Below are 15,321 nucleotides of genomic sequence, written 5' to 3'. Positions count from 1 at the left end.
ACTCGTACCAAACTCATCGGTGTATAATCTGCGAATGATAGATTGTGGCCCAAAGAAAAATTTACGCGATGCGAGGAGGGAATTTACCTTAGGCGGCCAAAAAGTAAATGGTTTTTGGGAGTCTTTTCAACGTGGAAGAATTGAATGAATATTTTCTATACTCTGATGATCTTTTATTACTAGATTGCACTATATCTGGTAATTCTTACAAATCATTTGAACCATAACTGCGAAGATTGTAATTTTGATCTGAAACTAACTGAACAGAAAGTTTTAATTTTCAGATTATTTTTAAAAATATGAACTTAAATCCACCCATTAGAGTTAAAAATTTAATGTTTTACGCGTGTTCTAAAAAGGAGGTGCGATTTTTTACCGTTCTTTCACAGTTATTTTACAATCAACAAAGGGTATTTTAGATAATGAAATCACCTCAACGATAGGTAGGTTTTAGCCAAATTGCCAACGCGAATGAAGATTCGCTTAATCAATTGTGGTTCAAATGACTCGAAAAAATTACCAGATGTAGTTCAAACTAGTAACAAAAGATCCCCAGAGTTAAGAAAATATCCATTCAATTCCTCCCTCCCGAAAACATTTCCGAAAACCACTTACTTTTCGGCCGCCTAAGGTAGATTAATTCCCCCTGCTTCTAACTGATTTTTCTATTTTAACATATTACGAATTATATTCTAATTCGTTTCAGGTCACTGAGTTTCATTGACTCCACTGAAAAATCAACATATCTTTATTTAGGTTGAGATTTGACCACAAATCCAATAAATGTTCAATGTAATAACATTTTGCAAATGATACAAAAGTAGTGACATATATCTTCTGTAGTATTCAACATACCCGAAACTATAAAAACAATGATTTTATGGGGGCTTCGATATTTTATTTATCAGTTATGTATACTATTATGTTATTAATTATACTCTCATCCCTTTCACGTGGATGAGAAGTTTAGTTCAATATTTAGGCGAAAACAAACGAACTCGAGTTTTCATTTACGTCAGTTTGTAATTGATATTCATAAAGTGAACCAGAGTTACTCAAGGGCACTAAGTTTCTCTCTTCCTAAACAGGATCAATGAATTAATAGGGATAAATCATTATGGAACTCTGGCAAAAGTGTCAGTTTGAAAACTAAACAGCGCGTCTCGTCTAGCGCTTTTTACTATGCTTTTTACCGACGGTCACGTTTACGCGGCAGGTCAAACCGAATCCAGGTGGCACTACTTGACTCGTATTTGTTTGATTAGCCACAATTCAATACACTGCCGGTTCTTCTGACACGTCGAATTAAAACTTCAAAACGTTCGTAATTTTAATACGCGCCAATTCCTGCCATACTTTTGTATTGCATAAAAAAAATTGCCATTCAGGATCATATTGAAATAGGCTGAGAACGAGTTTGGTTACAAGCATCAATATATAATGGTAATTTCATTTATACATGGTTAATCGTAATTGTAACATATAATTTATTCGTGAGAATCAACAAGCGGTTGTGGTATATTACATAACAACAATAGCAACAATATTATAATGCAAGTACAATAACTCTAGAATTGATTTAAACTTAAGAAACGTTATTTATGATATAACATTGTATATAATGTAATACATCGTAAATCTCTCAAATATTTGTATAATTCATAATTAACAAATGTATACATACATGTATAAAAAGTATGTACAATTCAGGTATGTTGATAAAATTACACCAGGGAACGAAGATTTTGATCTTGAATCCCAACACAAGTGGCTCAAAGTCAGTCTATGTAATTGTATCGCCTTAAAAAATTTGGTAAATTTTTTCATTAAATATCTGTTTACTTCCAATGCATGGAAAAGACTTATCAACATTTTTTATGTCAAATCTATTATAGACGTAAATCACCTCAAATGTATGTATTACCGGTTTTTAAATCAACGAACAAATTATTCTATACCAATGGATGCTGAGGATGCGGTATCTGCGGCTTATAATTAGATATTAATTATGCATTGTAAAGTATAAAAGTTATTTTAAGATAAAGAATATTTCGTCGACTTCGTAATGACTGGAAGCTCTCAACCTTCAAATTTGTAATGAATTGTTGATTTATGGTAAGTTTGAAGAGATGTTAGCTTAGACGCTCAATGAATTCAGACGAAATTAACTTGCTAAGAGTTAGTGAAAATTTTTATGAAAAAGTATTCATTTGCCGTTTTAACGGGTACTCATCATGAATTAAGTATGGCTGATAATCGATAGAAAAAAGAGTTACATTTTTCCGTGATTTCTCCAAGCAGAGTAGGAAAGCTTAATCGAGCTAGTATGTTTCGTGGTAAATTCAGGCATTAGAGCTTACTGTCATGCTATAATATTATAAGCAAAAACTGTACTCCAAAGTTGCTATAAAGTGCATTCGGAAGCGAACATTATTCGTAGGGTATATACACAGCTTGATACAATGATTACTGCGATTACATTCGAAGCACCAACGACCGATTAGCAATACCATAAGATTGAGAGAATTGATTAATCGTTGTCGAGGTATACAGATATGAATTCGAATTTTGCTTATAAATAAGTTTTTCTTTTTTTTTTTCTTCGTAACGATAATAATATTATCAACAAAGAATGATCACTCTGCAGAACAGCCACTTACGAATAATTTTTTTAAATCGTACAGTTAAGAAATTTGCAAAATCTTTATCCTGTGCTATGTATAGTTTTGTCAAAAAGAGAAAAAAATCATTAATAATTTGAGTTTTATGCTCGAGGCCGTGACGTAGAAAATGGGCTGAACGCAACGAGTAGTTTAATTCAACCAATGCCTGCAGAAGGTCAACGTCTAGTTTGCCAAAAGTAAGAATACGCCTTGTACGAGTATGTACGAAAATTTATTCGAATTCCGGCTTTTAGCGCATTTCCTATATCGCGTAGTTTGATTTTTCTAGTAGTAAGCGCGTCGACTATTTCAAAAATTTCTTCATTTGCTTCGTTTGATGCTGCATACTGTACTGTGCGTTTTCCGCCTTCGATATCAACAGGTCCAACTTGTCAACGTGTGACTCGATCTTATCATTGATATCGTGCCTCCGAGCACCAGCCCCGATCTTTTCAACCGTTTCATCCACCGTACACTCCACAGATATAGTCTCATCGGCCGTCAGGGTGTCACTCAAGCCTTTCGAGCTGTCCGGGTTTGGCTGGAGAGGTGCATGGTCTGGAGTGCTTGACCTGGAGCCCACTCGTACCTTCAACATGGCCCCCAAGCTACCGCAGACAGTCTGGAATCGAAGCTTACGCTCTAAACTCGGTAAGCATGAGGAATTTCATTCATCGCTGGCCATCAAGAGCCCCGGAGGAAAAGACGCGCCGGACCATTATGTTGAATGGTTTTCGTGATCGATGGAAAGAGCTGACGGTTAAGTGTTAGCGAACGGGACCGTGTAGAGTGTAAACATCCGCTGTATTCATTCAGTACTCATCGACTTTAAAAACTGCCGTGAATACAAATTTGAATGGTAAAATAGCGACGGCCATAAATTATGCATTGTGTACCCAGCGTTCGGGTTATCAGGAATTACTACTTATGTGAATGCTGCGAACTGAATCTATTCAGAATCACTGTCGGCGAACTGACGGACGGTCGTAATATATTTTATTACTCAACGTCTGTACGTTAAAGTAGTATAAATCTGAATACATTAAAAAAGCCTTTATCGCTTGAATGAAACGGTTTCCAATCAGCGTGCCCATAATTCTTTAACAGAATTCGTGAATATAAAATTGCAGTCGCAAGATAAACTTGATTGTGCGACCGAATCGGAGTACGATTGAAATTTCAGGATGATATCGAGTATAATCGAGAAGCAAAAAATATATATCATCTTCAATCGAATAGTAGGTATGGAAGCACAATAATCGACGTTTAGCGTCACTTATACTGCTGAGAAACACAGACGAAAGTAGTTGGACGAGTTAATGAACACGATGAGAGGCTGACGACGAGTGAAATAATTTCCGGATAACCGGAAGCATGTAATACACAGACGAAACGCCAGTTAGTTTATTCGAATCGAATTAATCGCGATTCAATGCGAAAATGCCGTGCGATGTTTTTTTTTTCATACTACATCTGAATATTTATGAAGCGTCTACCATGGTAAGAAAGAATTGCGACTTCAAAGCCATGCGATTAACTTTTTTATCGGTCCACTGTTCGATCGTCTTGAAAATATCCGGAACAGATGATGTCTTGAACTTTGTTGAAATTTTTTATGAAAACAACAACTGTGGTAAAAGTCGATAAACCGCGCAGCAGGCTGTGCTGTGTACTACCTAAAAAAAATACACTCTCCTCTGCTTTATCTTACTTTAAACCTGTTCAGCTTCTTTTGAGTTGCGCTTAGGATGCTGTTAAGTTCATCCAGACCGCCCCCGACGCGTTGCAAGCTTTCATCTTTCATAGTGGCATCCTATAAATCAGAAGATTCGCTTATTATTTTACGAGTCTTTAAAATAATCAGGGTTTCGCGATTACTTTTCGATCATAATAAAGATGATGACTATAATATAAGGTTTTATCGATAATCAATTTATAATGTCGCGATAATCACCTAGAGCTTGTAAACTCGATTTGGCCATCAGATTAACTTTTGGTACACTATTTGAAACAAAAAAAATTGCTCCAGGAATATATATGCGTTGAGAATGTAGCATGCATATTCGGTTAACGATTGCAATGAAAGAGATGCGACTCAACTCATCGATATCAAATGAACAAATATAAATAAATAAACAACGAGGAGAATCCAGACACAACAATCCGAGGCATGGTTTAATTCAGTTTACCTTCTCGATATTTATTTTGTTTCTCCATCTCACACGATTACATCAGAAATTTTTTGGGCTTCTCATAATAAATCGAAGGGTATTGGAAGCCCCGAATTCAGGTCATCATAACGCTCAGTCTTAACACGTACCTCGACTATCGAGTCCTCGATCTCTTCTTTGGTGGATTCAGTGGCTTGCCTTGACTTGGTCCATTCCTCCTGACTAGGTAGTGGCAGCCCCAGGAGTTCGGCTCTTTGACACGCGTAGGCGTAGTCCTCGGCCATCTCTAGATCCCCGGGTCCCGAGGGACTGAACCAGATCGAAAAAAATACTAGTTGAGACACCGCCAAAACGCCACCAAAGTCCAAGCCCGCCGGGTACTCGAAATGTTACGAGATACGCGGCAACGACACTGTTTCTTTAGTCACCGAAAAGGGACACGCTTACTACGTTACCTGCCGCCTATCGAGGGTGAGGAATCCATATTGGTGTACGGATTGCGCCGACTCGTCGACGGTCACGGTTGCGCGGTCAGGATAGGAAATTCGGAACGGGTGGAAAATCAAACGGTAGATTGAATTGTTCGTAATGGGGACATTCCTTGCCTGATCGCCGACCCTTGGAATCGGGCTCGGGATTGTCATTCTTTTCTGTGATCTTCGGGTCAAGTAATCGAGTTGCTCGGTTGATCAATGGAAGACTTTGACGATCGTCAAAACCGAATTAATCCCGCGAGTACTTAGGAATTATCGCATAAAATGTCCTATTTTCTCAATTCAATTGTCATGAAAATATATAGTAAGATTTTCTAATCACTGCGAGTAACTAGATGAGTGTTACTGTAGGATACTGAATGATAATGACATGATTAAACTCATATGGACAGCGGAGAAGTAGAAATATGTTAAACGCATTATTACTATTATTGGTTAACAACGATACGTGAAGTTTTCAACCTCAATCGGGTGAATTTTTTCCACATACGGGTCATCAATTCTTATCAATTACAATGGAATCGTAGACCAAGAGCCTGTCGAGATTTGCGGAATTAACAGCAAACTCTTTCAATGCTAGGGGTTGGGGTCTATTTTATTAACGTCCAAGGTTGTGGATACTGCATTGGTTCCACAACCACAAATAGATCGCTAAGAAAACCTCGGAGAGTAGAATAGGCTGATAGTTTTTGACGACCTTACGAGATGAAAACAGTGTACAAGGTATTCTCGTTTCGTTAAAATCGGTCTTCAGTTTTACTCTGTCGTTGATTTTTCGACTACCTGTAATTTAACTAGCTTCGATTTCATTTTAATGACACTAAATGTATAACTTCGACTCTGTACTTCAGAAAATTGTTACACCGTATCCTACCGAATGATCGATAAATGTTTCAAGATAATTCATATACTTGTAGAGAATGAGTGAGGCAATCGATCAATTAATCAGTGTGCTGTATAAATCCAATAGACTGGTTACGACCGATCAGGAGTTACAGAATAACTTCTTGCGTCAACTGTATGGACGATTATAACGCTTGGAAAGATATACGAAGCAGCATCGATTGTGCACTTCGTGCAGGTGTGGATATAGGCACAATAAATGTACGAATGAAAATCTCAGTCCCTAACTATCAATAAGCAAACGAATTTCGGAAAGATTGTAAAAATTTTGTACCGCGTCATTTAATCGTTAGATATGTTCACAAGGTGACAGATGAGAACGTTTGATTAATCGCGCAGTGTTTATTGGTAAATTTTTATTCTCTTATTAATTTTGACAGTTTATAATTGGAAAAGAATAATTGGGTACGTAATATCAAATATTTATCAATTTCTATAAAACAAAGTGCTTATTGCCGACTGTGGAATTTGTAAATAATTTAGTACTTATGAGCCTAATAAGTATTCAGAACCTACAATTACGAACGGAGAAAAGAAATATCGCGATAGTAAATGTTTAATTGAAACTGCGTACAGTTGACAGCGAAAAATTTACTCTGACAAGCCGATTTTCATTTAATTTAATTCAATAAAACCTCCGAACCGATTCCCAATAATTCGCTGAGAGGTGCTTCATTTCTTTCCGTATATTGAAGCAACGACGTTTTTAATCTTTTCTAATAAATTTTTCATTAGAACCAGTAAAAAATTGAATGCGGTCGTAATGTCAGCAAGCTGCTAGAAATACGTTGGGTTTCCCTCTCTCAAAAAGAGAAACTCATCAAGCGTTAATATGTTATTTCAAACAAGTACTTCGGGAAATCACGACTTATAATTGTAAATGCTCCGTAATGGCAATTACGTCAATGTTACATCACTGTTGGAAGAGGAAATTAGTGGAATAGCTTGAAATAATTGACCTGCAGGCAAAAGTCACGGTACATGTTGACAGTGTTCATCTAACGATAACAATCATCATACATCATATCATACATAGTATTAAAGTCCGAAACCAAAGTTTGGATGTTCGTATGTTCAGAAAGTGACGTCACCCAAATTTTTTTTTTCTTTTGACGTCATCGATCTATTGTAATCGTTGACGACGAAAATCAGCCGAGTTCCTCAGTCTGGAAACAACCGCGCGGTAGAGCGGACGTATGAGAATCGCGCTCCGCAGATTTCGAGTACCGGGTTCTCTACCTTCTGGATCCTGCGCTCTAGGTCCCCCACCTGGTGGATCTCGACCTCCAGGACAAGCGCTCCGTAGTTTCTGCGCTCAAGGACCACTACCTGGTGAAATTTAACTTCCAAGACAAGCGCTTCGTGGTTCCTGCGGAGCAAGTACGCTACCTGGTGCAACTCGAGTTCCAGGACAAGCGCTCCGTAGTTTCTATGCTCCAGGTTCACTACCTGGTAAAACTCGACTTCAGGGACAAGCGCTCCGTAGTTCTGGTTGACCTGGTGACTTTTAACCTTCAGAACTAATTTTCCGTAATTCTGGCTGTCCAGGTCCTCCACCCGGTGGATCTTGACATCCAGGAAAAGCGCTCCGCAGTTCTGGCTGTCCAGGTTCTTGACCTGGTGACTTTTGACCAAGCGCTGCGTAGTTTCTGAGCTCCAGGTCCGCTTCTTGGTGAAACTTGACTTCCAGAACAAGCGCTCCGTAGTTCTGGCTGTCCAGGTCCTTCACCTGGTGACTTTTGACTTTCAGGACAAATTTTCAAGTGTACAAGTTTGATTATTGAAAACGTCATGTCTTGTACCATCAAACGAATATTCATGCTTCAGATAACATTTTGAATCCGAAAAAAAACCGAACGACCAAGATCAACAAATTACAATCGGTGAGTAGTTGGCATAGTATACATAGGAATACATGACAATAACGTCGTTCAATCAGAGCTAAAATTGCTGTGCGTCGTGTTTCAAATCTGTTAGCACTTAGCTGATTGTTTTGTGGTATTTTTTGACGAAATTTATTGCCATAAAATCACAATACGTTATACTTACATGCATGTGTAAACGTGATTTGTAACATTATATAGGCAAAATCTTACGGGCAGATTCGGTTTGCGTCACATGCACAAAGACAGTGTTTATTCTGTATACCGTGAAGCAAATACCAGAATTTTTTGGGGGGTCATCGTGCCCCAGTCTCCCCTACAACTACGTTATCTGGTGAAACACTGATAACTAGTAAGCGAGCGCACAAGCACAAAAACCAATTACACTAGACATGCGACCCCGAGGGAGCTTTAGCGAGCGAGGGTTTTAAAGCTAGTATTAAATAATCTGTAAAAAATAATTAGTAAACGTTTCCTCTTCAAAGGAAGATGGAATTAAACGGACGGTGATGGAAAATAATAAGACCAGATTTTGTTCCGCCATCGCTGCAGTTGTAATCGGACTGAATTGCATTTTCACGAGCATCAACGCGCATCGAATTCGATCCTTTGGCACGATTCGTCGTGGTATAAAAAAATAATTTCAGATCTACTGTCGGAGTGGAGGTGGTTACAGCGTTACGAAAAACGGCCTTAGATCGAAGACGAGTGTTTGCATAACCGTATACAGTGCAAGTTTTATTTACTACGTTTTGATGAATTTTTTCACGCCGTCGATCGTGACTGTCCATTTACCATCGCCAAATCACTCGTAAAATGTTCGCTTTATCATTCACTTTGCCAGAGTTGATTAATTTATGCCCAGAGCTTGACTGACGCTGCCTTGCGACGTTCGCCGGTTTGATAGGCGTCGAGGGGAGATTAATTCCTTAATTACACGGTTCAACGACACTCTCAGACAGAGTTCAACGGGTCCCGAAGGGGTTGGAAAGGGAAAGGGAAAGGGTTTCTCGGCCCTGTACGTAATCTGTAATAAATGTAGGATTTTCTGGGTAGGACATGGTACTTAGGTATACGTTGAATCCGTAAATCTAACGTCTTCATTCGTCGATGATAGTGAATCTAGGGGGTAATTCTACATCCTCCTTGTTCCTTTGGTCGAAGGATCCCGGAGTGAATGATTCCGAGTTACTGATTGCCATTGCTTTTAATTGTGCTTCTAATATCCTCGTTCGTTTTAATCGAACAATTATGTACCCCGTCGTTGAACAGTTACGCGATTTACTGCTAATTATATCAACACTAAATGAAAATATCAATCAAATTCCGACTGAAAGCCGTTTCTAATGAACTGCTTACAAGTGGCTGCAGTTCGTTCGACATTTTATAGACCTGTTGAGGGGGACAATTTACTGTGCGAGAATTGATATTTTAATCTCGTCGTTGATCCCGTAGAATTGAACTCCCTCTAGGCCGCAAACGAAACCAATTTCATTTTTGTAGAGTAAAATTCTGTTTGTAATACATATATTCAAGAAGTAGTGGTAAAATAATTCTCATATTATTTCAACGTCGATTGTTACTACGTCAATTACTGCAATTAACATTCCATTATGGGATCGAGTGACACGGGGAACAAATTTCAGTTGCAAAATAATCGGGTGAAGATGAATTTTACGAAAAAACTTTTGTGCAATCAGGATAAAAACGAGAAAATTGAATCTCAAACAAGGACTACCTAGTATAGATCCGGCCTGAAAATGACCGCATAAATGCTATATAATAACACAGAGAACTGCGCGTACGCCAATTGTTAATTTAAATTTATCGTCAACCTGTTTTCAATCGTGCTGATTTTTCTATTTACACTTATTTAACATTTGCTAAGCAGGCAATCGATCGGGAAAAATTTAATCGGCAATTGTTTGAAATTGAATTATAATTCGCGTGCTGATAGAGCGGTTGTTCCAAACGTATCACAGGCGGGTTACAATCTTCGAATACTCTGTGCTCAGTGGCAAGAGTCTGTCACTGATCACGACGTCTTCTTCGTGCGTCGAATACACACAAAGCTGAAATTTATTCTCAAACTTCGTGGTTTCTCATTCCCGCCCACGCTGCGATCAGCGACTTTACAGCTTTGCAGGTGTGCAGGGGATGCAAGTGTGACTAAAGTGACATTTACAAATTTCGCATACACACATGTCACATCTGTACACAGTGCATAAGTTTCAGGTTGCGTAGGTCGTTTACACGCGAATACAGCGTGACTAGAGTAAGCGATATAAACAGCAGACAGGTTGTTGTCCAGGAGTGTATAATTGAGCCATTGTTCCGTCTGCAGCATCTTTGGCAATGTTGCTCCGGTGGAAAGGAAATCTCAATATATTCAACGTGTTTATCGTTGCTTTGGTTATGCGGACCGAAATCGTCACAGTAAGTATCAGTGCAGCGTAGAGTAAGCCGTGACGTTTTATTGTTCATCAAGATATATTACTCTAATAATACTGCATTTGAAATGATTATTAGATACTCATGAACTCGGTTATTAAAATTCGATGCAAATACATATTTATTGCTATTGAAATGCACTACATCGTTACGGTATCGTTTACCATATTTTATGACTTAAATATACAACATGAATTACTTTTTGGGATGATTTTGTTCTTATTGAGAACATTTTAGCTCAGTTTAAAAAAGGAATTATCAGTTGAGGGTCGTAACACGGAAACATGTATTTTGTAAAGTGTGTAAAAGTACTTGTCGAAAGTGATAGACTACGTAGGTATTTTTTTAAGAGAATAAAATCCATGGTGATATTATTCGAGGACTGTGGTTAATTGTTGTTACAGGGTTTCATCGATTACAGTGAAATACGGCGCAATGAACACCCGATCGTATTGGACCCACATCTGGCAAGGACAACTCGTCAATTGTTGGAAAAGTACGATAGCTGGGCGGTTTATAGGACGTCGTACACACTGCAACAGGCAACAGAACACTTTCTCCACTACGGAGCCTTCCTACGTAACCAGATCCTCGATACCTTCGGGGCACTCGTCTACGACAATTACGACGATTTTAGCATGAGTCAACTCGAAGCTCTTTACAGAGTTTACCGGGACACGCTCAAGAGGAAGTACAATATTTTTGACATAGTACCGAGCGTTCTTGCGCAGTCGGACATGCGGCCGTCAAGCATATGTCGGCACATCAACAAGAACGTTCGCACATGCTTGAGGGAAAGCTCACTGCGGTGTGCAACGATGAAACAGCACGATAAGTCACATCCGCACACGATCTTGACGCGAGTTTTCAACATAACGCGATACATGTTCAAAACTGCTGGGTTGAAGCAACAGTTCCCAGAAGGATTTTCCCTGCCAGCTATTTTGGAACGCCTAAAATCGGGGCATCTCTCATTGACGGCTGGAATGGTGTCTGGGCTCCTGCAGAGCGTTCAGTACGATAGTTTCAACGATGAAGTTCGTGCGGCGGAAAAAAATGTCATGCAGCTACTCATGTCCGAAAAATTGGACAGTGGTCGTAAGCAAAGTCTTATGCCGAGAGATCAGCTGCGACAGGTTTTGACAGTGAACGAACTGCTTAAGAATATTTTTGACGGTCGGAAATCCATGTACGATAGAAATGAGAACAAGAACTTTGACGTACTGTCGCAACACGTCATCAGCGAGGTCGAGGCCATCAGTCCTAACATTGAAATTCTTGGTGCGGTTTACGATAATAACACAATCCAGATGAAGTATCTTTTCGATTTGGTTCTACCGCCAGATGTTGTTGACAGGGATATCAGTGACGCGAAAAATTACCTTTTGAACAAGATGCAGGATTTTGACGTGGTGCGAAAATATTTGAAGGTTGAAAAATATCAGCAGAGTGGCCCTGATCAGTTGTTAATGGAAATACTGAGGCAGATGAGAGACATCAACTTTGCCCCTGATATAGTGACGGCTCTTCACACTCACGCTCGCTTCTGGCACCAGAGTCGTATGATAAACAACCTGAACGACTTGCTCGATCTTTTCGATGCCTACGAGAACCTTCGCAACGTTCCAAATTTCTCAAACCTAGTCTCGTTGATGGATGATATTCGGGGAAGTTTGATAAATTCGAAGGTCGTGGCGATAGAACTGTTGTGCAGTAACCCTAGATCGTGTCTGCAGCGCGGCTTGAAGATTATCGCACAGTGCACGCTAGTGAATTCAAAGACCAAATCTCTCCTTGTTAGATTGTTCCATAATTTGAATCAGGATGGGTCAATTGATATTGACAAGTGTAAGCGATCGACGAATCAGCTGATTACGGAAGTGTTGAAGCCTTCGTTACAGGCAAGATCGGAAAAGACTGGTGAAGTTACAAGCGAGCTGACAATTCAGAATGACTCCAATAATATGGAGTTGTCTGGTGCAAAAAATAATAATACCGCAGTCCATGAAACGGCAACTGAAATGATCACCGTAGAAAATTTTGTGGAAAAGCAGCTAGAGGTCAAGCTGCGGGCAAGTGAGGAACCAACAACAATAACGACAACCAACACAAATTCCTTGGAAGAAGACGATTCCGATAAAGCCTATAATAGATTTTTTGGCCACTGTTTAGGCATGGAATGCTCTGACTACTTCAGTTTTGATTCAAACTACCTCGATTATTTTAGTGGTGATTGGCTTGAAAGCTCGAGTTCCGAAGAGGAGCAGCACCACCACGAGCACAAGTGCATTGGAAAAAACTGCCCGCCATCGTGGATGCCCAATAAACCGCAACATTGTGCAAACGGCAATTGTGGAACACCATCCGTACCTGAGCATCCGATCGAATGCATCGGTTCTGACTGCAATTACTCTATTTCTCCCAGTGTCAGTTATCCCGAATGTATTGGCAATCGTTGTGATAATAAACACGAGTGCATTGGGAAAAATTGCCCGCCATTTTGGATGCCCAATAAACCGCAACATTGTGCAAACGGCAATTGTGGAACACCATCCGTACCTGAGCATCCGATCGAATGCATCGGTTCTGACTGCAATTACTTTATTCCTCCCAGTGTCAGTTATCCCGAATGTATTGGCAATCGTTGTGATAATAAACAGGAGTGCATTGGGAAAAATTGCCCGCCATCTTGGATGCCCAATAAACCGCAACATTGTGCAAACGGCAATTGTGGAACACCATCCGTACCTGAGCATCCGATCGAATGCATCGGTTCTGACTGCAATTACTTTCCTCCTACAGGTCCCAGTCCTTCCGAATGTATATTTCCCAATTGTAATAAGCCTCCTCTGAGCAACAATTTAGTTTGCAGTGGCAATAAATGTAAGCCCAGTGGTGAGGTCAACCCTTGGACACTAGATGAAAGTAAACTTACCATGACAGTTCTGCCCTACAATCAGTGCAAGTTCAAAGATCCCCAATACCAGAGAAGGCTTGATCGACTGAAAAAGATTCGTATCTTAGATTCCTTTTATGCAACGGAATCGGTTCCTACCGACGCTGCTGCCAGTTTTTACGAAAATTTTTCGGACGAGTCGCATGGCCAATCCGCACCACCGACAAAACATCGGCAATCATCGCATCTGGTTCGCTCAACTCAGCGAAAACCCCCACAAAATGAACTTTTGACGCGCCATAAACGTCCATGGCCTTTTACGTTCTATCCATTCACTTCGCACTCTGGTCAGGTACTGAAAATCAAAAAACCCGTTACATTCAACGATTCATACGCTGACTCTAATATGGGATCGGGAATTAAGTCCGGCATCAGTGCAATAAAGAATCACACAAATAAGCGCAGAAAAATGAATGTGAATGTGAATGTGAATGTAAACCGCGATAGCAAAAATCGGCAGAAGAGATTGCAGCGGCACTTTATAAGTGGTTCCAGAGGTGTTGTTACCAGTCAAACGCTTGGTTCGGAGGTGAAACCACTGAGGAACACGGATTATCGGAGTTCAGCAGTCGATGTTCGAGTTGGGGAGCATTCAGGTCTGTCGAATCCTTCGACGATGTATTCGGATATTAAGAAGAAACAGGCGAATAACCAGATGAGAACGAACCATGTTCCTCATCAGACCCGGTCCGATGGCAAGATCGATGTCGTCAGGAAACGTAGATCCATCATTACGGCACCACGGAGAACGAACCATCGCTCTGGAAGTCTTTGATCATATGATCATGTCACGTCCAAAATTGAACACCGGATGAATCATGGAAACCAGGATGGACGAGTTTCAATCTGAGAAGAAGAATCGTACGATGACAACAGTTGGCAGCCTATTATAGCAGTATAACTAGTTCACAAGCTTGCCGATATTGTACACGCAGAATGGAAATTTAGAAAAACCTTGCCTAATTGCATTCGTTCTATTCAACTATAAAAATTGAAACTAAAACAAGGAAAGGAAACCACAAAAAAGAAAAAAAAAAAGGAAACAAATCTTCAGACAAGTGACCTGGCTATATGTTTCACTGATATTATTTATAATCAGTATTTGAGATGATTATTCAATTTGAACTGAATTTGTAATAGCTTCCGGAACGGGAGCGGAAGCTCAGAGGTTAATTGCCATCGTTAACTGCGATGATGTATCTGTCCTTTATCGGTCCGACGAAATTCAATTAGTTCGAGATAGTTGTGAAAGCCGTAATAGCGCGTATAGCGTCGCCGTTGAAGAACAAGGTTCTATAAATGTAAGATAAGAGCCGCGTTGAGATGAGATTAAAAACTCCGAATACGTGTCCCCTTTCCTTTTTCTTTCTATCCCGATTATTCACTGGCTGAATAATTTTTTTTTTTTTTCATCTTCATATTGTTCACTGATTTGCCTTCCGTACGCAGTAGAAATAATACTGATTGGGAATTACGATCGTGATCAATATATAATAATTATGGCAATGGACTTTGAAAGTAAAGTGGAATCTGAAACTCTAGCACAGCTAATTATACTTGCCGGACAGTACATCTGGCTCGTAACTTTTATGAATTTAAGTTGCTTACTTAGGATTTTTTTTTGAACGATAAAATTATTAGGAAAAAAGGATTTTTTATGCAGAGTTATTGTTTTGTATCAAAACAAAAGATCAAGCGTGTGACTAATAGAAGATCAAGCAAGAGTAATGACAATGGCCAACAAAAACTAACTATTTTTTGCCGTGCTTCGCAATTATTTTTTTCCACACCTTGGCATGA

General features: G+C 39.6%; 2 protein-coding genes across 3 annotated transcripts; one reads left to right on the top strand and one right to left on the bottom strand.

Moving 5' to 3' along the window:
- Nucleotides 1–1,436: 1,436 nt before the first annotated feature.
- LOC107223155 lies at nucleotides 1,437–5,332 on the bottom strand. Its single transcript, XM_015662753.2, has 4 exons — nucleotides 5,290–5,332; nucleotides 4,984–5,143; nucleotides 4,375–4,476; nucleotides 1,437–3,285 (listed from the first exon to the last, which is right to left on the bottom strand). The coding sequence occupies exons 1-4, from the start codon at nucleotides 5,316–5,318 to the stop codon at nucleotides 2,968–2,970; spliced, it is 609 nt and encodes a 202-aa protein (XP_015518239.2). The 5' UTR covers nucleotides 5,319–5,332; the 3' UTR covers nucleotides 1,437–2,967.
- A 2,081-nt stretch (nucleotides 5,333–7,413) lies between these two features.
- On the top strand, nucleotides 7,414–14,871 carry LOC107223188. 2 transcript variants are annotated; one of them, XM_046734396.1, is made up of 3 exons: nucleotides 7,414–8,114; nucleotides 10,459–10,550; nucleotides 10,970–14,871. In XM_046734396.1, exons 2-3 carry the CDS (start codon nucleotides 10,470–10,472, stop codon nucleotides 14,294–14,296), a joined length of 3,408 nt encoding a protein of 1,135 aa, XP_046590352.1. In that variant the 5' UTR covers nucleotides 7,414–8,114; nucleotides 10,459–10,469; the 3' UTR covers nucleotides 14,297–14,871. The 2 variants fall into 2 exon arrangements, with proteins under 2 accessions (XP_046590352.1, XP_015518285.2); XM_015662799.2 differs by lacking the exon at nucleotides 7,414–8,114 and having other exon boundaries at nucleotides 10,051–10,550.
- The last annotated feature ends 450 nt before the right edge of the window (nucleotides 14,872–15,321 follow it).

Source organism: Neodiprion lecontei, chromosome 3 (assembly GCF_021901455.1).
Source record: "Neodiprion lecontei isolate iyNeoLeco1 chromosome 3, iyNeoLeco1.1, whole genome shotgun sequence".
Taxonomy (NCBI): domain Eukaryota; kingdom Metazoa; phylum Arthropoda; class Insecta; order Hymenoptera; family Diprionidae; genus Neodiprion; species Neodiprion lecontei.
This window is presented reverse-complemented; position numbering and strand designations above follow the sequence as displayed.

Excerpts from the sequence above, each read along its gene's own strand:
- LOC107223155 (XM_015662753.2), bottom strand. The coding sequence starts at position 5,318 with ATGGATTCCTCACCCTCGATAGGCGGCAG. Across the intron at positions 4,477-4,983 it reads TCGAGGACTCGATAGTCGAG|GATGCCACTATGAAAGATGA; the intron begins GTACGTGTTAAG and ends TCTGATTTATAG. Across the intron at positions 3,286-4,374 it reads AGAAGCTGAACAGGTTTAAA|ACTGTCTGCGGTAGCTTGGG; the intron begins GTAAGATAAAGC and ends CTTCGATTCCAG.
- LOC107223188 (XM_046734396.1), top strand. The coding sequence starts at position 10,470 with ATGTTGCTCCGGTGGAAAGGAAATCTCAATATATTCAACGTGTTTATC. Across the intron at positions 10,551-10,969 it reads TGCGGACCGAAATCGTCACA|GGTTTCATCGATTACAGTGA; the intron begins GTAAGTATCAGT and ends TTGTTGTTACAG.